We start from the raw sequence: 26,406 nt of genomic DNA, 5'->3' as shown, positions 1-26,406 counted from the left end.
GGCACTGCACTACTGGGCAATTTATCAACCACTTGTCAACTGCTGAGATTTATTGCCTGTGTTCGTTTTCCTTTGCCCGCGCTATCATTCTTCAACTGAGCGTATACATTTCTACCACCTCCACGTTTAATTTGACCAGACCTGTATATGGGTATGGCTAAATAAACATGGGCACAAGTTTTTCAAATATTTCAATGCCGACTTGCTGCGTCAGCGACCGAACCTGGTACATATACTGTCAATCTGTTGGTTCTTCAATTGATATCGGAAAGACTATACCAATGATCAAAATTACACCTCTTTTTTATGTCATAAGTAACCGTAAATATACTTTAATAATTTTGACTTAAAACGTTTTATACCGTGCCAATTATTATAGCATAAAGTCAAAACAAGTAGTTAGTACATATTATAAAATATTTATTTTAAATTCGAAAACACTGGTGATTTCTATTTTCAACAATAGCAAAACTAATGTATTAGAGGGAGCTATTACTAGTACACTGTATTATTTATTGTCATTTACATTATCATATTGACTTAATGTATCCGATGGGTTAGTAATTTTATTTGGAATATTTTGAAAAGCTATCTTTTCACTGGTCTGTGTAAAAGGAATCATATTAAAATTTTCGTATTGTTTGAAATCCAGGGGATGCATTACAAGTACTGGATTTTCATCTTCTATAATGATGCAATCGCAATCCACTTCATCACATTTAGGACATTTTTCCACCAAATCTGATTTTATTGAATTTTTTAATTTCTGAAACAATAAAATTGAAATTACAGGATGTCTAGCTGAAATCGAATTAATCATTCAACATAAATGAAGCAACAAAATTCGAGCAGATAGAACTGAAGGAATAAACAGGGACTATAACATACACAAATTTTTCTTCAAAATATTTGTTAATTAGACTAAATCTATAAGTCCATAATTTTGCCTGCTTTCTCGTTTCTTCAAAAAAGAAACAATTTTCAATTTCTTTAATACAGGGTTGTAGGCAATTTACTTGATTCTTTGAATCTTAAACTTCAAATAATACGAAGGCGAAATGAACATTACCATGAGTTACTTTAATTGCCTAAATTTCATTGTTGTCATGGTAACGACTTAGAAGAGTTAAAATTGGGGTTTGTTTTTCAAACTTCTTTCTTTGGAAAATTTTTTTTATGAAGTACTACAACTATTTTGACCTCCTCTGTATATCCTTTCATTTCTGATATGGCCTTTCCGGATACCCTGTATATTGGTAGGATAAAATACAAGATTCTGGTTTTCTGATTATTTTGCACTAACATTCGTTATTTGATCTTAGGAAGTAGACCCCTCATAGGGCTGGGTATGGATTTAATTTGCATATATTTTTTTCCAATGCTAAAAATATTATTTTAAAACGTTTTCTCGAAGTATTTATAAATTGATAGGATTTATTTGAATTAGTTTACTTAATACCTTAATAAAGAGTAAAAAGATGTGAGAGCTAATAACAAAATACCTGTATGTATTTATGAAATACCCATTTACAAATTGTTTCTTTTCATTATATAACTTTACTTTTATCCTCACTATTTCACCCTAGTATAGGGGATATTTTAGTGTTGTACAAAAAAATGTCCTGCTAAATCGGTTTTTGGGCTGTAGATTCGGATTCAGCATAAAAAAATACAGAAGATCTATGTACTCATGTCTGTGGTACAGAATTTTTGTTGTGGAGCTGTGTTATTATTGAAAACTTATGAAGGGCGTCTAGAATGAACTATGTAACAAATTTTTAGTTAACAATTTTTTTTTACACTTGACTACGCATTAATGAAGCATTTTAGAGAAAATGTTTTATGAATATATTTCAAATTTTTCATGAGTTGTTTCTGCCTTGAAGTCTGTTGGCTCATTTGTGATATATCCTAATGCACAAGGTGATTCATTAATTTTAACCACGTATTCGGAAGGCCTAATAAAGACAGAAAATCGCAAAAACATTACGCGACCTTTTAAAAGATAAGCAAATTACTCCTTAATGCCCGTTAATTCAGCGCCCTACTTCGCATTTTCTGACCAGAAACGCGCCAGCGGATGAACCATGTACATAATAATAAAATAACATTATTTGACACGTTAATCGCATCTTCCGCATTTTCCCCCCGCAAATTTGATCATGTCATACATATGGAAAGAGGATATGAGGAAAAAATAATGCAAAATGCAATACAACCCGCAAACACTAGTTTATTTCAGATTGTTTCGCGTGTCGGTCGTAATGGTTAATTTTGCGAATATGCGGAAATGATGGTTTTATAAGGGGAATGTCTACGAATTGCGAATGCTGCTGCAGCAGAACATCGGAAGCGTTTCCCTAATAGACAAACATTTTTCAAGTGCCCCAACTTTCGCGCGAGTTTTTTAATGTCTGCGATACCGAGTCTTTGATACCGCGACGAGAACTCTTGCAGGGCATCGGCAAAATGACTTGAATGTAATAGAAGCTGTTTTAAATTTAGTTGAGGAGCAACCTACTACTTCGACAAGAACTATTTCAAGGCGATTGGAAAAATATCCCACAACAAGGTCCGGAAAATGTTATGAGAAAACTCCGTATAATTTTCAAAAAGTTTATGCTTTAGAATCGTCTGATCTCCCCAGTCGTCTTAAATTTTCATTGGTTTCAAAATCAAAGTGCATCGGATCCTAACTTTATTAACAAAGTGCTATGGAATCTTGTTTTAGTCCTACTGGTATTTTAACTAGGTGGGTACCATTCCACTCTTTGAAAATCAATAAGTCACTAGGTATATGTATCACAAACTGAATAATTAATTGAACATAATACTAAAAAGTCATATTCAATTACAAAACATTGTGAAAACGTTGACTAGGTCTAGATAAGAAGATCTGTTTACTACTTGCCGTTCACTACACATTAAAAACGCAATAAAAACTAGGTTAGTGACCGAATAATACGGTAGGTTTTAAACTAAAACCGAGCTTTGCAGTCATAACGGTCATATTTGGTTAGACGAAAATCCACACGCTACTCGTCGGTTTAGTTTACAGAGGAGATTTATTGTCAATGTATGAGCAGGAGTGTACGGAGATCGTTTAATTGGACTGCATTTTCTACCGGAACATCTGAATGGATTGCATCACTTTCAGTTTTTAATAGAATTATTTGAAAATATTCCCATTCAGATGCTACGCGATACGTGGTACATGCACGACGATGCTCCTGCCAATTTGCTCGCGTTATACAGGGTGTCCCGTTTATGTTTCAAAAAAAACTTGTGTGCAAGTTCTTCATGGAAAAATAATAGGGGTAGTTCATGTAAAGTTTTTTCTTAGACGCCTGCCCTGTTTTCGAGATACAGTGTGTTGAAGTTGTTACTTTCCAAATGGTTTTCCTTAATTATCTTTAAATCGGCTAAAGATAAAAATGTCAAAATTTGTACAGGAGTAAACATTAACTTTGTGTTAAGAATAATGTGCAAACGGTTTCTTTCTGAAAAGCAGTCTCGTCGAAACAGGTAATTGAAGAGGTACAATCGAAAAAAAATATATGTGAAAAGTCAAAATTTGTTACATTTCTAAACGGTTCTGTAAACTCTAAAGGATACTGTAAAAAAAGGGTATACCTACTTGTCGAAATTCGGTAGCATGTACCATTTTCGAGAAAAATGAAGTTGAATTATTTTGCTCACATAAAGCGGCACAAGTACATTAACAAAGTATTAAATTGAAAGAGGACCTTACTATTGAGTGAACTGAAGACTACCCCCATTATTTTCCCATGAGGAACTCGCACACAAGTTTTTTTGAAACATGAACTGGACACCTTGTACATACAGGGTGATTCACAACTTATCCAAAAAAATTTGGGAATAGATGCGGCATGAGAAATGGAGTCAATATTGTAAAAAATTTTTTGTAAAATCCCTATAGCTTCTGAGAAAAAAATTATTGAAGTTATAGCACATTTAACCACTACATAGCTGGACAACTGTAGTCTCTAGCGTCATTCGCAATACGCGTGGAGAACCATATGACTCCTAATACTGAAATCCGTCGTTGCGGTAGTTTTTACCTGTTATCTGTGGTATTTACATCAGTTTTTTAGTAGTTAGTGTCAAAAATGGCTTGCGTGTATAGAACTCAGAGTTGATGGGTCTCGTTTTAATTTATGGTGAAGCAAGACAACATTTGTATTATGGTGAAGTATTTGTGTTATGGTGAAGCAAGACATCATTTGTGTTAGTTCGTAGAAAGTGAGTAAGACGGACCCAAATGTGTTTACACGTGAGTGGATAAAATTTTGAACAATTGCTGTTGCAGCATCGGGTATGTCAAATGATTTTATTATTTAAAAACACAAATTAATTTTATTAATAATTAATAAAGGCAAAAGCATTTGAATTTGCCGATATAAAATAGGTGTGATAAAATTCTATTTACATATTTCTTTCCTTGCGAAAGTTTTTGTCCGTTTTTATCACGCCGCCATACCGGTCGCATTGTGCGAGGTCAGATTTTACAGTGGACCAGTTTCCAGTGCCGTGCACAAGGGTATTTTTGAATCAATTTCGAACTGACCTTTTTGATTTTTTCTTTACAAAATTGTATTTGTAAGGGTCTCCTGTACATCCAGAATTTTTTTTTGGATAAGTTCTGAATCACCCTGTATATAACACCAAGGTAGAAAAAGTACAGCAGTTGCCTCAATATATCGAAGTTGCCGCCGAACAAATATGTAACAACCCTGGTTTATTCCATCGCATCCGTCACTCATTTATTCAAACTTGTGCATAGAATTAATGGTAACGTAGGTATTTGAACATGAACATTTGCTTTAATTCTGAATCTTGGAAAGAGATATTTCGGCTATGCTATATCTCAGTAACCAGATATGGGACCCAAATGAAACATTAGGGTATACTGATGTACTGTGATTATACTTTTGTAGTAGAGTAGAAAAAGAGTGATTTTGCAATTTGCTGAAAAAGTTATGGGCCTCGCCTAGGAATTTTCAGATTGGCTTCGTTAGTTCTTGTGAAATAGATATTTTTTTCATAAAATAAACTTAAATTTCAAATTAAATGGACAAATGATATTTTCTGTTAAAATTACAGCTCATGCATTATAAAAATTTTAAATGCTATACATTCTACAAATATTTCCTCATCATTCAAATCTTCATCATAAAATTTAAATACCTGGATAAACTTGAATTTGACATTAAAGGGTCAATAAGGCCGGTTTTCGGTCCCCTTCATTTTTGACCAAAAAAAGAAAAATTAATTTTTTTATTATTTATAACCGATAACTAATCGATTCCACCCCAAACGGGACCTCCCCTTTCCTTCCTAGTCAGGATCAAGGTCAATTAGGGGTCAAATTGAGAAAAAGTGCATTAAATCAAAGGATCTCGGAGCTTAGGTCTTTTGAGTCGCTGAATCCGAATCGGAGGTTAGTTTGTCTGTATGAGGCTATTTTAAGGTTGATTCAAGGTCATTTCAAGGTCAAGTCCGACCACATGTTATGCAGGACTTTGGGGTTACTGAGTTCGCATACGAGGTCAGTTTGTGTGTATCAGGTCATTTCAAGGTCAAGTTGAGAAAAACCAAGTAATTAAGTTTAACCGCCTATTATACACGTATTTGGAGTTGCTGAGTTCAAATCTGAGGTCAGTTTGTCTGTGTCAGGTCACTTTAAGGTCGTTTGAAAGTTAATTTATGGAATAAAACCTGGATTCAATTACTGTTCTTACAGTCGCTGAGTTCGGATCCGAGGTACATTTATATGTATTAATAAAGGTTCAAGGTTACTCCAAGGTTGATTTGTGAAAAAGGACTTCTGGTAGGGTCAGTGAGAGACGATTTCAGACCCCTCTGTTATCGACCGAAGCTAAAATTGTTGATACTGGAAATAGGTTTTTAAAATCTTTCGAGTTTAAACAGAGCTACGCAAGGTTTAGGGCAAGTTCATCTGAAGGAGAAAATGGGCAGATCTTTTATCTCGAAAACTACTTATTTGGGTTGTAGGATTTTGCATGGGTTCCACATCAGTGATCTCTTGACCTAAAACTTGGCTAATCCTCCTTAGCTTAGGTTTACATTAAGCTAATCGACACAAATCAAGTAGGTGGTAGATAACTAATTCATCATATAATTGGCCCTTGGATTCAAACTCGGAGACTTCTAAAACGGTACCTAATCGATTTCTCGGTTTGACCTTTAAATGACCTTGAAATAACCCTCTAATGACCTGATGCGGACAAACTAACCTCGCATTCGAACGCAGCTATCTCAAAAATCTATATGTATATAACTGGCGGTGAGACTTAATGCCCAGTTTTTCAATTTGACCATGAAATTACTTAGAGACGACCTTTGAATGACCTGATACAGACAAATTAACCTCGAATTCTAACTCAGCGATTCCAAAGTCCTGTATAACAGGTGGTCGGACTTGATTGCTCGGCTTTTTCTCAATTTGATCTTGAAATGACCTTGAAACGACCTTAAAATGGCCTGATACAAACTACCTCCGAAGATACTTTGATTTAATGCATTTTTTCTCAATCTGACTTCTAATTGACCTTGGTCCTGACTAGACCCGGATATAAATAATAAAAAAAATAATTTTTTCTTTTTTTTGACCAAAAATGAAAGGGGCCGAAAACCAGACTAATTGACCTCCTCCTTTATAAAGAAAATATTTCGCGATAATTACAGAAGCCAATCTGAAAATCTCTAAGAGGAGAACATAGCTTTTTCAACTTGTTTCCGCAAATTGTAAAATGGGTCTCCTTCTACAAAAGGTCTCTATGTCCTATGTTTGGTTATTGAGATATGGCATATCTGAAATCTCACCAGCCGGTAGTGCTTGGAAAATTAACATTAGTAGGTATTTTAACAAAAACTCTTTTTTGGCAGGGCATGCTCGAGGTCCTTGAGATCCTTAGTGGGTAACAATGGTAATTTAATATGTTAATTTCATACTTTTAAAACACAAATTTATGTCACTCATTACATATTTTAACATTTTAAATTATTATTAAGAATTTCTAAAATAGTCAATACAACAGTTTATTTATGTCTAAATCAGAAAAATGTTTAAATTTGGAAACGTCCGTCGCATCGGGCCTAAATCGAGTTGACTTGGGAGTTGTGAATGAATCAACACCGTCAGCGGTCAGGAGCGGTCCGAAAAGGAGTTTAAATAATTATTTGTAAATATTTTATTTCAGCATAAATATGCATTTTAATTTTATTTAATCCCTATCTTCCCTTAAAATTAATGACATTATGACTGTATACTACACATTGTACTAAACCACTTTTAAGTATGATTTTTTATGCTAAGGGTTTTGCAGTAAATTTCCCAATTTATTATTGTACACCGCCATTTATTATTAAAAATTATATACAGGGTGTTTTTGAATGGAGTAGCATAAATGATACCAGTAAATATACATTTCAAAAGAACACGATCTGCAAAAAATCGCCTTAGTAAAATGTTCACCCCTGAAGAGATATCCATCATATCCATCAGTTTCCAAAAAAATTATGAAAATTGGCTGTAATTTGAAAACCGAACGAGGTACAAATAACAAATTTTTTACAGGTTGTTTACTAATACAGATGCGAGTTTTCAACTATTTTTCGAAAATTTTAACCCCTCGAAAGGGGTTGAAATAACCACCCCTCAAGCCATTTTTTGCCATAACTTTTATATTTCGTAAAAACTCGATATCCAAAAATACGCATTAGATAAACTGGTTCTTTTAGAAACTTTTACCTCTCTAGCAATTTTCCTTTAAAACTTTTCGTTTATTAATAAAAAAATAAAATGTATTACCATTCACCTCACACCGTATATGATTGCAATCAATCAAAGAAAAACTAAGTGTGCTGCTGTCATGCCAGTTGTCACAATTAACTCTTCTGTAAGTTGTCACTGTTATCAGCTAAATACTTTTTGGGTGTAAATTAACAAGAATTATGCCAAATTTTACTAATGATGAATATGTGGACATGCTACAAGTGTTTTTTTCTACGATCGTGCAAAATTTACTACTTATTGCACTACCTACTGTGCCAAAAGTTTAACTTTTTTTACAGTAGTACAAAAAAAATATTGATTACAAGTTTAATCTAAGCATATCCATAAGTACCTAACGTCTGACATTGACAATTTGCGCAATTAATTTCCAGTTGTCAGTTAAAATTTTAATATTATGTAAAATACTGTTAAATAAAATTTGAAATAAAAACAATCGTAGAAAAAATGTTGCGTGCAACATGTGCAAAAAGCATATTTGTTGCACTTAACATGATTGCAGCTCTCAACTTCGTCTCGAGCTGCAAACTTCATGCATCGTACAACAAATACACACTCTTTACAGTAGTTGCACAAATAACTGTTTGAATGTCGCAGAAACTTTTATTAAATAGAAGTACAATGAAAACGAAACTAAGAAATAATTTATTATCAAAAAGAGAAAAAACAAAAAACTTAGTTAAAGGACATTTTCAAAATAATTGCCATTTCTTTCTAAACACAACCTAACACGTTTATCAAAGTTGTTACGGACTCGAGCAAAAATTATGGGATTGTTGCGAATCTCATCAGCCGCCGCGAATATTCTTTCCTGTAGCTCTTCAACACTGTCAACTGGGGTCGCATAAACAATACTTTTTATATGTCCCCAAAAGAAAAAATCCATGGGCGTTAGATCGGGAGAACGTGCAGGCCAAGAGATAGGTGCCTCATTGCCGCGACCTATCCAACGATTCGGGTAATTTAAATTAAGCCACCGCCTAACTACTACAGTGCTGTGAGCAGGAGCCCCGTCATGCATGTACCACATGGCCTGACGTACATTTAATGGTACTTCCTCCAGAAGTGGTGGTAGATGCTCATTTAAGAACTGCAAATATTCAACAGCACCAAGTCGATGAGGTAAAACAAAAGGGCCGACAAGCACATTTTCTACAATTCCTGCCCAAATGTTTAAACTAAAATTATGTTGAAATGTTGTCATAGATACTTCGTGAGGATTTTCATGAGCCCAGGAATGAAGATTGTGCATATTGGTTAAACCATGTCTTTGAAAAGTTGCTTCATCTGTGAAAAGTATCTTTGAGGCAAAATTCAAATTATTTCTTAGAATATTAAGATACGATTCGCAAAAAACAACTCGCTTATGCATGTCTGGTTCAAGTAGATCTTGAACCGGCCGGTGGTGAAAAGGATATAATAAATTATCATGGACAATATTCCAAACAGGACACATTAAAGTGCATTGCTGTTTTTCTCGTACTAGTCTGACGATTTTCGTCAAACTCTTCAAGTACTGCAGTTTCAAGATAAACAGTACGAACAGTAGGTCTTCGGCCGGTACCCTCAATATGCGGCTGTATTTTTCCAGTTTCCCGAAGTCTTCGTTCTACCGCCGAAAAAGTTTGTCTGTGGGGAACTTGACGATTTGGATATCTCTCATTATACGCTCTTGTTGCCGTAGCACAGTTTTTGCGACATTCAAAATACACTTGTAGCATGTCCATATATTTATCATTAGTAAAATTTGGCATAATTCTTGTTAATTTCCACCCAAAAAGTATTTAGCTGATAACAGTGACAACTTACAGAAGAGTTAATTGTGACAACTGGCATGACAGCAGCACATTTAGTTTTTCTTTGATTGATTGCAATCATATACGGTGTGAGGAGAATGGTAATACATTTTATTTATTTATTAATAAACGAAAAGTTTTAAAGGGAAATTGCTAGAGATGTAAAAGTTTATAAAAGAACCAGTTTATCTAATGCGTATTTTTGGATATCGAATTTTTTCGAAATATAAAAGTTGTGGCAAAAAATGTCTTGAGGGGTGGTTATTTCAACCCCTTTCGAGGGGTTAAAATTTTCGAAAAATAGTTGAAAACTCGCATCTGTAGACAACCTGTAAAAAATGTGTTATTTGTACCTCGTTCGGTTTTCAAATTACAACTAATTTTCATAATTTTTTTGGAAACTTTGATGGCCCATCTCTTCAGCGGTGAACATTTTACTAAGGCGATTTTTTGCAGATCGTGTTCTTTTGAAATGTAGATTCACTGGTATCATTTATGCTACTCCATTCAAAAACACCCTGTATACCTAATTACTGCGCGCGTGTTAAACCGATGCGTTACCCTACTCTAGAAAGTCGCTAGTCCCGAGCCATGTGCAAACGATCCCACCACGACTTGTGCTAGTCAGGCAACAAAACCGGACCACACTGGCGGGAACCGACAGTTCCTAGTCCGAACTCACTTCCAGCGTTGAGTGAATGTCTAACTCATTCACTCAATGCTTCCTGGAAGACCATCCAAGCCGTAGTAACCACAACCGGAGCCCTCCAGGATCAACCAGTCAAGCGAGTAAGAATTCTCTTCCTTTACTTATTTTGCCATTCTTACCGAAGTACAAGTCCCAAAAGATTTGTATGCTTTTAAGTATGGAATTACTGCGGGCCCGAGATGAATATTTTTGGTAACCTGCAAAATTTCAGCGTTTCTCCTCAATCCACACGAAAGTGCACCCGGGAGATTCGACCGTGAATAACCCAATCTCCAGGCCAGGAAGCCTTCGTGTTACTTCGGCGTTGCCAGGTATGCGGCCTCGAATAACCCCACATCAGGACTTTACGCTGGGTAAATGGAGATACACGAACTTAGATTTAGAGATTCGGACGTGGAAACCGAATCCCCGGGTCGTTCGTGTATGAGGTATACATATGCTTTTCCCTGATTGGTCGTGAATAACCCATCAGACAGGAAGGCGTTGTATACTAAAATTCCGACGATTGACCTAAAGGCGGCCGTGCATAACCCCCTTTTTGGACGACGTCGGACACCGGGAAGGATAAAGCTTAGAAGGCAGTGCGAGTTACAAGACCAACTACTTCGGATCCTGATTATCTTCCTACCGTCACCCGATTTTCTTTGCTTTTGCACCGTTTGAGCTTTCTTCAATTGGGGCCAGTATAAGTTTATTAAAACTCTGTCTTTATTTTCAGCGCCGTTTAAAACCGATATTTTGTTTAAATCCGTTTAATTGAGATTGTTGTTAAATAGATGGGAAGTTTTAATTGGAATATCCTGTATATACAGGTGATGAAGTCAAAATAATATCAGTTCTTCATATATATTTTTTTCTTACGAGCCTTCGTAAATAAGTTACGGGTCCTAAAAGGTGAATTAACAAGTTATTTTTATTTACAGGCTCTAAACTATTAACTTCAGCATGATGCAAATTTGGTGATCGATAACACATGCGTATAGCTTGTTTTTGATGCTGTAGGTGAAATTTCATTATGCCCAGAACGCAAGGGACGGACTATGCTCAATGGTTAACAACCCACAATTTTTGCATAGATGACGATCGCAATCTGCCTGTATCAAAAATAAGTTCCCTGAAGAATTTGTCAACGATAATATCCTCTTGGTTCAACTCTATCGGTAAAATTAACATCGAGTGGCGCCTCCACCATTTTTTGTTTTTAATTTTTAATTGGATATAATTACTATGTTAGAACCGTACATATTTTTAAAATAAGAGCCTAGAAAATCTTACTGTCTGCTAACGTAGACAAAATAGGAAAACAAAACAAGAAATTAATTTAAAAGAAAGAAAACTATCAAAATACATTTTCAATATCTATGAATGTTATTTGTTTATATTTAGAGAACAGCCTCAATATAAAACTTACTTCCATAATAGAGCTTCCAGGAGAATTGAACAAAACTACTATCATGTAAACCGGAATACAAAATATAGATAAAGCCGCTATAATCCAGCCAATTGCAATTGCCCATCCAGGGTAATGATAAATACCATTATTGTAAGTTGGTGGTTCATAATCAATAATTAAAAATATCCATAAAGCAAAAATCATTAGTGGTGTAGCTATCAACCAGCAAAACTTTATAAAAATTCCTGGTTGACGTCCTGTCATTGTTTTAATGTTTTTGCTTAATCTCCAAGTTCCATAAAACCATGCCACGGCGATTACTTCAAAGAATGCCAGGTACATAATTGATATGGATGCTGCATAATGATCTATTAATTGAAAAAAGTATATTCCTCCCTAAAATACATATAAATTAATAAAATTATGGTAATTGACATTTTGAAAAATACAAATTGATAATCGTCTTTGCATTTTTTACACCAATGAATTGTAAAATACAGATCATTCAAAGATCCGTAAGTTCTTTATTATACATCATTATTTAATTTTTTATGTTAACAGTATTGTTTGCAAATTATTTAAGAGTCTATCTTGAATAAAGTTAAGAACAGGATTTTTTATACAAGCCATTAACCGCTCATTAGATGAAAATATTAGGACCTTTCTTCTGTTATTTTTTATTAAGGCGCCTTGATGCACGACCAAAGTTAAAATTTAAGGATGATGCTTATTGATAACACTTACCAGGTCTGTTCAAGAAATAACTTAACTTTATTTTTTTGAATTTTATTATTAATTTTATTGATCCTAGTCTCCTTCAAAATGCTCACCTCTCTTATTTACATATTTTTCCCAGCGGTGTTTCCATTTCGCGAAGCAGTCCTAAATAGCTTTATTTGAAATGGTCTGTGAGGAATTTGCTTTGATGTCATCAACAGTCTGAAAACGACGTTCTTTCAGCACTAATTTTAATTTCTGGAATAAGTAAAAATCGCATTGGCGAGTAAGGAGGGTAAGGGAGGACAGTAATCTGATTCTTGGCATAAAACTGACGGATTTTCAAAGCTGAGTGTGCGCCATAGACCTAGTAAACTATAAGGTCTATGGTGTGCGCACACATTGTCATAGTGCAAAAACCATGAGTTGTCTGTTTCACGTTGAGGCAGGAATTCAAAAGCACAATTCCATTAAAGTCGAAAAAACAGTGTGCGTCACTTTGACATTGGATCGAAACTGACGTGCTTTCTTGGGACAAGGAGATTTTCTACAAATCCATTGCAATGATTGAACTTTTGTCTCAAAGTCCTAGCTGTAAACCCAGTTTTCGTCTCTAGTTATGATCCTTTGAAAGAATGTTTCGTCATCATTGGATTGTTCAAGGAGGCGCCGACAAACGTCCACACGATTTTCTTTCTGTTGTTCGGTCATCAAATGAAGAACAAATTTTTCTGCAACTCGATGCATTTTCAATTTTTCAGTCAAAATTTCATGACATGACCCAATCGAGATGCTAACATCTTCTTCTCGGCAATCTCACCAGATCTTTGACTTCAAGGATCATCTTCAATTGACTGACGACTACTTTTAAGTCGCGAAAAACATTCGTAACATTGCATACGACCCAGAGCATCATCTCCGTAAGCTTATTTAAAAAGTTGAAACGTTTCCGTAAAAATTTTCCCGCAAAATTTTACGTTGTATCGTGGTTTCAGAAAATAGTACAATTAAAAAATCGCCACTAACACTTAAACGCGTTGCACTCAAATAATAATATCACGCAAACTAAATGAGATATCAACAATCCAAAACATATGGTTACAGATGAGGTTATACGCAACGCAATGCTGCCAACCGCATATCACTAAATGTCTCCATTAGCACATACTTCAAAGAGTTCGGTTATTTTCTGAACAGACCTCGTATTATACCCAATGGAAATTTGTACACTTATCTTTCATGTCGTCACACTTGTATTCTTGGTTAAAAAAAACTAACCAGTGAACAGAGAAAAGGGGTTGTACTAGTCATTTACACTTTTAAACTTTTTCTATTGCATAACCATGGGAAACGTGATTTTTGTACCAAAACCACAAATCTTTTCATTCTTTTCCATTCTTCAAACTTTTGTTTAGGGTTTGGTGTTTCATATATTGCGACATCTTTGGATATATGATTTTTTGTTTACATCCCACTTAAGGCCCAACGTTCTTAAAAAATGATTTTGAAATTTTGACTTTGATAGTTTTGGGTAAACGTTTTCATAATTTATTTTCAAATTAAGAAATTAAATTAATTTAAAATCAATTTTAAGTTAGCTACATTCTAATCTTAGAACGGAAAGAAGATATGCATAAGAAATCAACATTAAAATTTAAATGTCCTAAATGAACATAGGTACTTAAGGTTCTATTAAAGAAAGGAAACTTAATATAGCGGAAAATTTTAGTTAGTTTTAGCCCTCTACAGTTCGTTTTCACAATTAATTGTCAAACTAGTCACATTGTGCTAAAAGAAAATTTTTTTAAAAAAAATCTTAATTGCAAAAAAATGATATTTACGGATATTTCGCAAAACTTAATTGCAATATCCTTTTTTTTATGAGGACTAATAAGTCCGAAACCGGTCTGTGCCTAATGGGTTAAACTGACGAACGATCCTAGCTGTCGCACTAGGTGTTGCGAGTATAATTCAATGCCGGTCGGGGCATATAGTCCTCGGAGTAGTTGTTTCTCGCAATACTGGCAATTAAAACATTGTGTTTCGCCCTCCGTGGGTGGCAGTCGTGCAACAAAGTACCTGCAATATAGCAGGTCGCTTCCTACTGCAGCCATTTGAATGGCACAGTTGGGAGTCAGCACGACAGATGAAGCGATTTGCGCTCCGCGTACAATTAATTGCAATATCAACAAAAGATGCTCTAAATTAAAATTTGAAATACAAAAAAAGTACATTTGAAGTTCAGCAATCTCCTCTTTCTCTATTTGCAGTTAGATTTTTATTAAAAATTTCACAAAAAATATTTGCCTTCTAGAAGCCCATCCCATGCACAGTTTCAACTGAATTTCTTCCTTAAAAATCAATAGACTTAATTAATAAACTGGCATAAAGAATATTTTCGCTCAAGAATCTGCGATTAGTGGCTTGGCCTATTTTTCTCTAAATCCCAATATATGATATAAAAATATAAATAAAATGTTGTTACTAATTAATGTAATATATTTACCTACTTATTTCTAGTGATTAATATTAGTAAGCTGCTTACCTGAGTAACATTCGGTATTCCACAGAGGAATGATACAAAGCAAACAACCAGCACTAAAGCTTCATGGCACATCAATCTTTTTTTTATCCAAATTGGAAACCCGTCTTGAATTGATGTGACCACAACCTCCACAATAGCAAACTGGAAATATGTAATTAATAATGATTATAGTAATGATGCCAATAATGATAATGGAAGTAATAATGATAATGACAATGACAATGATAATCATATTGATAACACAGCCATCAAGTAAAACTACTACTACTGGTTATTGGAGTTATCAGTTATGGAGTTATGGGATTATACAGGGTGTTTCTAAAATAGGATTCCAAACTTCTGCTCCGTTTATAACTCATTAAAATAAGCCAAAAAGTTCATATTAACATGTGCCCTAAAATGCATCGTTAGGCATATAAATTATATGCCCTTAAAAGGGCTCAAACAAAACTGTTTTTTTTTTTCAAATAAATTGAAGTTATGAAGGATCCGATCATTTAATAAATAATTTAGGACATAAACTAAGACTATTTAAATTTAGAGTTACACTTACTAATTAAAGAACTAATTACTACTGCAGACAATAGCTAAATATGAAATAGAAAATAATGGGATTAAAATTAGTAATAATAAATTAAATTACAAGAACTGCTCGCAGTGACCACCTTGCATTTCGATGCATAATCTAGCTCGATGCTTTAATGATTTGCGAACTCTTTGGAAAATTCTAGGTGTTTGTCTTATTTCCATGCACGCGGTTTCAATTTCCTCTCGTAGTTGCTAAATGGTCTCAATTGGAATTTTATAAACCTTAGCCTTAGGTTGACCATACAAAAAATAATAGTCCAGGGGGTTAAGGTCAGGGGAACGTGGAGGCCAGGAAACAGGACCTCCTCGGCCTATCCATTTTTCTCCATACAACTCATTTAAGTGTTGTCTTACATTATGTAGGTAATGAGATGGCGCCCCGTCCTGCATAAACCATATGCTTTGGCGTTCAATTAAAGGGACATCTTCCAAAAGTCCTGGAAAGTCTATAACTAAAAAATTGTAATAATCCTCACCATTCAATCGATTAGGCAACACAAACGTTCCGATTAGCCGATCGCCTAAAATGCCTGCTCAAACGTTGACGGAAAACCGAATCTGATGTCTGGATTGAAATATGCTGTGTGGGTTTTCATCAGCCCATTCATGAGCGTTATGAAAATTGACATAACCATCTTTACTGATGTTTGCCTCATCCGTAAACTAAATAAGAGATGCAAAATTCGGAATCCGCCTCGATTTTCGCAAAAACCATTAGCAGAACTGCCGACGTGGTTCGTAGTCATTCGGATTTAAATCTTGAACATGCTGGATATGAAAAGGATGAGGTAATTGTTCGCAAAGAATTCGCCAAACTACGGAAAAAATTATGTTATGCATGTTATCCGAACACCCTATATATATATTTTCATATTATTTGTATATTGTTTTATAACAATTATCTACTTATAAGTGTCTCTTATTATTTTGCTGACAATAGAAAATCGCCTGCTGAGTTGCTAGCTGATAATAAATCGTATAAATACCCAACCAGCCGCTCAGGAGGACGATTATAGATTCAAACTTCACCTAACGCTATAATTAAGACAAATAAAAGTGTTCTCTTCAAAATTTGTTATAATTTAAAGTTATCTACGGTTAGTGCTGCTAAAATTCATCGGATCAGAACTGCTAGGGGTTGGTCAACTAGCCGCAGCTTCCCTGTAGACAACGACCCAATAACTGGCGCAGTCGGTAGGATCCAATAACTGGCGCAGTCGGAACCGGATTTTGTACCAGAGGCCATTCTAGTTAAAGAACAAGAAGAACCTGTTCATAGCTGCTGTATTCTTCAAGTTCCTAGAGCCCCAACTTCCGGAAAAGGACCTCACGAAGAAACACTGTACAGGAAGACTCAACTTCAGGAAACCTGTTGTCCACCGCCAAGGCTCTGCTGTATTTCCAAAAAGTAAGTCCTTTCCTAAGTCCTATAATTACATTGCTAACAGAAGTGAATCTATTTTCCATTAATTTTAAGAAATTAGTATTAAGACATTTTTAGTCAACACACTAGTAACGAACTTAGCATTATTCTGTTAGGAGTAGGCAGATTGAGGCCTAACAGAGCTAAGTGAGCCAACGTTGAGACTACAAGATAAAAACAAAATTTATCTTGATTAATTTTAATTTTTTTTTAAAATAAATAAATAAGTGGTTATTTCTCAACCTGTTGAATTAACGTTTAATAAATGAAAGTAGAGGCAAAAATAATTGCCGCAACTAATAAAGAAATTGAGAAAAAGAAAAGGAATAAACAATTTAATCCTTTCAAAAATTCTAGTGAAAGACAATTGCAATTTGTCTATAATAAGAACGAGGAATTACCTAAATTAGTTATAAGCACAACAAATTTAAATACAACTAAAACAGAAAATCAATAATTAAATAATTTTAATGCCGAAAGTTCCGTTAATTCGACCAAGTCGTTTTAACCAAGATTTGGACGAGCCAATCGTTTTCCCCAGTACTTCTCAAACAGAAGATCTTGCTGTACCCGCTTTATTTGTTAACCCTTTACCAGAAAACCAATTAAATATGAACCAACAACCTATAGATTACGCTCTTGTACGTATGTACATTGAGAATATTCCAAAATTTAGTGGAGAAAATCCCCAGCTCTTGCAAAAATTTATTCGTGCTGTTGACGAACTCTTTTTAGCTTTTCCGTCCGAAAACCAAACATTTAAGTCATTTCTTCTTTCATCAGTGAAAGCTAGATTAATAGGACAAGCAGATTTGTTCATATCTTGTCGATTATAATTAGACAATTGGAACGCATTAAAACAATTATTGTTAGAATTATTTGGAGATGGGCATACTATCTCTTCTTTACAAAATAAATTAATTTACATTCAACCGGATAATAAACTATCACCAAAACTTTTAAGTCAGGAAATCATGAGTATTCTAAGCAATTTAGTTGCAAAAATTAATGAACAAAATCGGCCTATTGAAGAAAAACAGGCTCAAGTAAATATCTATTCGGAAATGGCCTTAGAGACATATACGCGTTGTTTACCTGTTCAATATAAACAACTAATTAGAACTAGAAAAATCACAAATATTACCGAAGCGATACAAGCCGTTACTGTGGAGGAACAATTTGAAGAATCATCCCGAAAATCTAATCAAAAAGTATTTCTACAAAAACCTAGAAAAAACGCACCAAGACCAAATCAGTACTATCAACACACTCATGCCTTACCAACCAACAATTTCCAAAAATTCCAACCTCAACAATCTAATTTTCAAAATTTTAATAGAACACAACCTAATTTTCAAAATTCTAATAGAACACAACAACCAATTAGACAGCCATATTATAACAATGTAGCTTCTACAAAATAACCGACACCTACCCCAATGTCAGGTGTATAAGATTAATAGGGTTGTAAAAGACACCACCGAGTTCAAACAAACTATTTTAATTGGGAAAAGATATACAGATCAAGCTTGGTCTATCTATCGATACAGTAACCAACTGACTGACTAATACTTCCTTAAGCATTTCTAGGGTGATCTCATTTATAGTTTACAAAAGCCTAAACGCACAGTCTGCAATATTATGCCAACGCCTCGCCGGTCGTCAAGGCCAAGCGAAATCTGCTACGCTACCATTTTAGCGGACTCTAACATTCGGCCATCCTGTACATGCGGACTGTCCCAGACCCTCCGCCGCGCCGCCATGGTGCTCGTCCAGCTACCTGTCAGCAAAACATACAATAGCCTGACCGACTACTACAGTCACAGGCAATATAACTTTCTTTTCTGTACAGTCGTAATCAACTTCTAATACTTATACTTCTAGTATACTTCATTTAACTCATACAAATTACTCAGAGGCAGTAACGGCCTCAGTCACTTGTCTACTCAGAGGCAGTATCGGCCTCAGTCACTTGTCTAACCATTATATACCTGGTGTATCTACGTATTGGCTCCGACAACAAGTAGGTAGACCGACCTCAGTTGTTATCTTCCCAGCATCAACGTCTCACACCCTTCCAACATCATCGCATTAATACATCAAACATCTTTATATAACATCACACGCCTCGACTCAAACAATAGGCAGGCAGTATCGGCCTCGGCTATCATCATCCTTGTCTTGACGTCTTGTGACCTAACTACGTTTTACTAACCTTACATTTGCATCATAGTTATCTATTTCTCAATCTTATCAGCTGCCACCACTGTAAGGCCTTTGTGTCAACGCTGATTGTCCCGTAAATCTTCCACCTCATATCTGTCATTACAAAGTACCTTAGTTATCCTGAATGGTCCTTTATATTTCGGTAACAGTTTTTTACTCGACCCGGTATATCCAGCACTTGTAATCAGAATACGAACCAAGTCGCCTGTATCAAAACGCATCGCGTCACGTCTCTGTTTATCGTAACGTTCCTCTTGCTTGCGCTGATCAAGGTCAATATGCTCTTTCATAGCACTTCTCAAATCGGAGATGTTCACGCGATCCACAGCTAATTCAATAACTTTGCTTCAGCCATCGGCCTTGCCTGATAACCAAATAATGCCCGAACTGGCGTGGTGTTTATACTATTATTAAATGTTGTATTCAACGCACTTTGCACATTTTTTTACATGAATGTCCCATTCATTACTGTTTCATTCAACTTGTAGTGGTTAACATATTGAATATGGTTCTACTATATCTTTCACAGTGTCCATTTGATCGCGGAGTAGCGACTGCATTTAAGACATGCCGAGCCTCTGTCCGTAATAATACGCACTGGCACTCCAAAAGTTTCTCACATTTTCCCCTTTGTTACCGGTTAGAATGTTATTTGATGTTGTTAGATTAGAAACGTTACCGATATTTACTGCAACGTCGACGCTTCGAACTTCAAAACACTCAAGGTCGCTAACTGAAGGTCCTTTCATTTCTAGTTCTCGCATAAACACGTTGGTTCCCAGTTTCAATAATATCACGTTCGGTAAGTTTATAAAGTCCCGACCGATGATGCAATCATAATTCATTTGATTGTTGTTTAACACCGTCGCTGTTATCACTGCGCTGGGTTGTCCGACACGCACATGTAACTTCACAGTTCCTATCGGCATCACACAACTATCCTCAAATGTTTTAAGCACATTATGTCCTCCAGTTTTAAGTTCAAGGCCTAGTTTATCGGCAATGCACCGGCGAATTAGAGTACATAAACCCCCGGTGTCGACTAGGCATTTAAATCTTTTTTCCATTTATAACAGCATTATTCACCACTTGACTTGGTACTGCAACCTCGTTGATATTGTTACTTTTACTCGTTTATGTTTTTGTAAGGGCACTTATTTTTTTTATGCCCAAGATGCTTACACTGAAAACATTCTAATCGTGGTTTAGAACAGTCTTTTGCACGATGAGGTCCGTTACAATTATAACATCGAATTTCTGACTTTTGGGTAGTAGTAGCACCATCTTTCACATCTCTTCGCCGTGACAACTCTTTGGACAACCTTTGCCAGCTGTTATCTTTCGTTTCACCCGGAAGGCGTCCCAATGTGCTTAAATAGGCATACAGCTCGTTTGTATTTGTGAATCTTGACGACCGAGCAGATCTGGCTACGTTTTCGTCAGTAATTCCTCCACTCACTGCGTCAACTAGATAACTTTGTGGAATATTCAGTTGTAAAGATTTCAACCTATCTAATTTATTAAAACAATATTCACTTAAATCTTGACCCCCGTGTGTTTCGTACAATGCAGCTTCTCGAAGCAATTTAGCAAACGGCAGCGGTTTTGTAAATTGTTTAATTAGCAATTTCTTCATTTTTCTCCAACTTATGATCAGGTGATCTTGCGAATCGTACCACCTTCTAGCCATACCCTTCAGTCTATTTGTGACTAATTTAATCACCGTTAAATCGTCCCATCTATAGGATTCCGCTAACTCATCAACTTTGCGAACCCAGAAATCTATCGATTGTTCTGCACTCTGCGGATCAAACGTAGGTACGAGGGTTGCCTTTTATATTTCGGGATTAGAGAACAAATACAAATATTAATCGTCGAAAATCACTTTATTGTTTTTCAAAATATTCCCCATGAAGATCTATATACTTTTGCATGCGTTTGAACCAATTGTCGAAGCACTTCTGCCACTCTGATTGAGGTATCTCCAAAACATGCATTCTGAATGCAGCAACCGCTTCTTCAGGTGTCGAAAAACGTTGACCTCTCAGAGAAGTCATTCGGTGCCAAGTCAGGACTATACGGCGGATGATTCATCAAATCGATGTTTTGGGTGCTCAAAAATGCAGTTGTTTGAGCCGATTTGTGAGAGCTCGCATTGTCGTGGTGAAGAGTGATCCGTCTTCGGCGGTTGGTTTTCCTGATTTCTTGGAAGACAACTGGCAAACAAATGGTTGTGTACCACTCAGAATTAACTGTTCTGCGTTGTTCTAGTGGTACGGTTGCGACATGTCCAGTTTTTCCGAAAAAACAGGCGACCATTTGCTTGGAAGTGCTTTGTGCGCGAACAACTTTTGTTGGATTTGGCTCATCTTGATACACCCATACAGTCGACTGCTGTTTACTTTCGGGCTCATACGCGTAAATCCACGATTCATCACCTGTCACGATGTCATAGACGTGTTTCGAAGCACCGCGATCGTATTTTTTGAGCATTTCTTTCGACCAATCGACACGAGCCTTTTTTTGAGCGATCGACAAATTGTGTGGGATCCAACGCGAACAAATTTTTTTGACAGTCAAATGTTTATGCAATATTGAATGTATGCTGGTCCCACTAATGCGTAAGGTTGTCTCAATCTCACGATAGGTCACATGACGATCTTGCAATATCAGTTCGCGCGCAGTATCAATGGTTTTCGGAACAACAACTGATTTTGGACGACCTTCACGAAATTCGTCTTGAAGTGAACTACGACCACGATTGAATTCACCATACCATCGATAAACACTGGTCCTTGATGGAGCTTCATCGCCAAAAATTGAATTAAGTTCATCCATGCACTGTTGCTGAGTTAATCCACGTCGAAAGTTGTAAAAAATAATCGCACGAAAATGTTCACGATTTAATTCCATTTTTGGGCCGACATGAATCTTTTAAGTTACTGTAAACAACACAAATAGCGCTCGTATGTCAAAACGTTCTGAGTACGTATAACCTCAAAAATGTCCAACTTTACGATAGAGCTGTCAGTTGATAGATTGCAACACTAGGGTTGCCAAATCCCGAAACATAAAAGGCAACCCTCGTATTAACTTTTCATCACTATAACTTGGGTGGGAAGGAAAACGCCTATGATGATTTGAATGTCTTTGCCTTTTTGTCCTTCGTCTTTTCTGCTGCTTCCTGTCGCTAGTTGAAGAACTCGAGGTCGAAGTCGACGTCGAACTTGTAGAACTGGCCCGTTGGCGTTTAGTTACACTTAACGCCTTTTCCGCTTGTGTTGTTGACGTCGAAGGACCCGGGCGCGGGGAAAGAGACGGCGTTGTAGTTTCCCTTACAGACATGATGTACTGCTAACACAAACGTCACTATACTGTGGGTGAATTTAGGGCAGATATCCCACTTCTGATATATAAGATGAATAAGGTTGTAAAAGACACCACCGAGTTCAAACAAACTATTTTAATTGGGAAAAGATATACAGATCAAGCTCGGTCTATCTATCGATACAGTAACCAACTGACTGACTAATACTTCCTTAAGCATTTTTAGGGTGATCTCATTTATAGTTTACAAAAGCCTAAACGCACAGTCTGCAATATTATGCCCGCGCCTCGCCGGTCGTCAAGGCCAAGCGAAATCTGCTACGCTACCATTTTAGCGGACTCTAACAGGTGTATCCACTATACAATCCCAACAAAATAGACCCTTTCAACAACCCTTCAGACCAAAAACAAATGACTGGTACACTAGAAACGTTAACAAAACGGGACAAAATTTCCAAAAACTAAATTTAAACCATATTGAGGATTCTGACCGAAATTTTGACGATGACAATTTAGAGTATACATCTCTTCAAGATAATTCATATCCCTACACAGAACCGGAATACAATGTAGAACAAGAAAACTTTTACGAGAATCCAGATATAGTACCCTTACAGCACAAATCAACCTAATTATTCAGCAAATTCTAATGAAAATTGTTTAGACGAAAATTTTCAGAAAGTAGCTGACGCCCTATCACGTATAAAAATCGAAGAATTTAATCCTATTGAAGATACACAATCAATGATTGTTAACATTCCAGACGACCTAGACGATTTAGACATTGACGATATACTACATCAAAATTCTACCCCAGACCCTCAGATACTAGAAGACTTAGCTCAAAATCTACCCGAAGATCAAACAGTCCATTCATCCCACGAAGAACCCGTTTTTACTATTGCTATTACAGAAAAACCGGTAAATAACTATAAAAATCAATTAAGAATTTCTGAAAGCCCTAATGTAAAAATAAATTCTTCTTCCTTTCAACTTTTGTTCGATAAACACCGAGTAAATGAAATTACTTTGAAAACTACCAATTCAGACGAAGAAACGTTTAGCTTTATTAAACCTTTTCTCAGTCTAAATGAATTAAACTGTTTCTATTTTCAGAATCTAAATATAGAAAGAAAAATTGTCAACATTTTAAAATCATGCTTTGCTAGTCAAATAACTAAGAACTTTATCATATCTCATATAAAATTAGAGGACATCCCCGATAACATGGAACAAAGACGAATTATGCACTATCATCATCAAGGCAAACAAATACACCGTGGTTTTAATCAAACAATAGCTTCTATTAAAAGACTATACTACTGGCCTTTGTTAGATAACGACGTGAAGAATTTCATTAATGAATGTGTGCCATGCCAGTCAGCGAAATATGAAAGAAACCCAGTAAAGATAAAATATCAATTAACTCCTACACCTTTAAAGCCACTACAGAAATTACACATGGACATTTATTTTATCGACAATTGTAAATTCCTAACATTAATTGACCCTTTTTCCAAATTAGGCCAAGCCATAAAAATTGAAACAAAGAATACGTTAGCCATAATCAATGCCTTTCTTAAATTTGCTAGTTGTTTTAACTTTCCAAAAGAAATAGTCTGTGATAATGAACAGGCTTTTAATTCTCAACTTTTCAAAGAATTCTGTAAAGTCCATTATATAAATTTACATTTAGTAACACCCATGCACTCGACTTCAAATTCTCCTGTTGAACGTTTTCACTCTACTCTCACAGAATCTTATCGTTCACTATCAATTGAAAAACCCCGTGAAAAAGATGTGGAATATAAAATACTTTTATGTGTGTTAGGCTATAATAATACGATTCATTCTACCACAAAGAAAACACCATTTGAAATTTTATATGGCCCTAATTTATCCCCTTTCGATATGTCAGATGAACAAATTATTAATGATTATTGTGAACAACATAAAAATTACGTAAATACGATAAACACTCAAGTTCGCGGTGAAATTGAAAAACAAAAAGATAAAACAATAACAAAAGCAAATGAAAAACGTGAAGACCCAGTAGACGTTCATTCAGACACTGAAATTTATGTTAAAAATCCTGGTTATTCAAAATCACGTCCTATGTTTTCAAAACGACAAGTAATTTCCCAAGACTCTCCCTTTCATGTAACTACAAATAAAGGACGTATTCATAAACAACAAATTAAAAGAAAAAGGAAGGTATATCCAAAATCACAAGATAAAGAAATTATAATTCAGGAAGCTAAAGAAAACGAAATAACTCCTCCAAATTCTCCACCTCAACCTATTCCATACGAAAAAGTACACCCTACCATTACTAGACAAGACTTAGACAAAAAGTTTAGACACACCAGAACATTAGAAATAAATCCTAATCAGGAAGAACCTTCCCAATTAAATCCCCAATGTTTCGAAATCGGTACATTACATCCAAACATTCTGTTTCAGATATACCTTCTACTACTGTACGTCGCTATCCTGCCAGAAATTTACCCCCTCCAAGTAGAAGAAAAAAAAACGCCTTTACTACCGACACTCCTTAGTCTAAAAACTAAAATCCTGTCTCATCCTCATTCCTTCATCACTAAATATTCGTTGAAACAAGTTCCGCAAGACGAACAAATAGAAATAGATCAATATATAAGAGAGTTCGAATTACAGCTCAATAAATTCCAATCACACTCACGCGCAAGAAGAGGCTCAATTAATCTAGTAGGTAAAGTTAATAAATACCTATGGGGAACCCTTGATTCAGACGACTTGGAAGAAATAAATTCAAAATTCGAAACATTATTAAATAATCAAGATCAAATTCAAGATGTAATTAATGCCCGTACATCCATTTTGAAAAATATTACAAAATCTTTTGAAAAAACCACACAGGAACTTTTAGAAAATCAGAAGCAAATCTCTACCAGGCTTAATCTATATACTCGCAAAATCAACACTATTAAATTCAAAATTTTATTACAAAAGTGTATAACTAATCTAGAATTCTTAAACGAGGCCGTTCAACTTTCTCATTTTGGCATTAGTTCGCCTTATTTAATTTCAAAAGAATTAATTTCTGAAATGACCACTCAACTTTATAGATTGTATAAATCTGAACAGTTACTAAATTTAGAAGTTAATTATTCAATTATATCTATTATTAGGACAAATATTATTATAATTAAAGATTCACTTCTGCTGCATTTCTCCTATCCTATTTTTCATCCTGTGAATTACAACCAATATAAATTGATCCCACTACCTTTAATCAATTTCACCATTATTCCCCCTTATCCAATAATCCTCCTACCGGAAGACACCAGCAGTAGCTTATGGTATGATGAAGAATGCCAACCCTTAGAAGAATATAGTCTATGTATAGACAAGTCACCACAACGCATCGAAGATACCTGTTATGAACCCTTGCTCAAAGGACAACCCGGCCTCTGTCAACAAACAAAAATTCATTTGAAACGTTCCTTTATCGACATGAGTTATACCAAACTCGTCATCGTTCCAATAAACGAAAGCCTTCTCATTAAAGAAACTTGTTCTAAACATCTTACCACAACATCTATCTCAATTCCAACTATTATAACATTGGACCGTCAATGTTCCACGGAAGTTAAGGATGAAATAATTTCTACACCTGAATCCAATTTACCACCCCAAACTATTATACTGCCTATACCAAAATATTCCAATTTCTCACTGGACATTTCAACAAAACCTCTCTTATATTTAAACGACATACAAAGATCAATCTCGGAACTACCCGGAGTTCATATTCGACACTTTTCCCCCAGTTCATCCAATGACCTTTGGATATGGTTAACTCT

The 26,406-nt window shown here is 35.5% G+C and overlaps 1 protein-coding gene across 1 annotated transcript in view; it reads right to left on the bottom strand.

Moving 5' to 3' along the window:
* Positions 1-408: 408 nt before the first annotated feature.
* Positions 409-26,406, bottom strand: part of LOC108911399 (sodium- and chloride-dependent GABA transporter ine) — a 72,648-nt gene continuing 46,650 nt past the window's right edge. Inside the window, exons 8-10 of the mRNA XM_018716332.1 lie at positions 14,998-15,138; positions 11,754-12,131; positions 409-766 (exon numbers count right to left, since the gene is read on the bottom strand). Coding sequence (XP_018571848.1) covers positions 509-766; positions 11,754-12,131; positions 14,998-15,138 — 777 coding nt within the window. The 3' untranslated portion in view covers positions 409-508. The remainder of the gene's footprint in view (positions 767-11,753; positions 12,132-14,997; positions 15,139-26,406) is intronic.

Source organism: Anoplophora glabripennis, unplaced genomic scaffold (genome assembly GCF_000390285.2).
Source record: "Anoplophora glabripennis isolate ALB-LARVAE unplaced genomic scaffold, Agla_2.0 scaffold740, whole genome shotgun sequence".
Lineage (NCBI taxonomy): Eukaryota > Metazoa > Arthropoda > Insecta > Coleoptera > Cerambycidae > Anoplophora > Anoplophora glabripennis.
The sequence above is the reverse complement of the archived record's forward strand: the minus strand, read 5'-3'. Positions and strand labels throughout refer to the sequence as shown.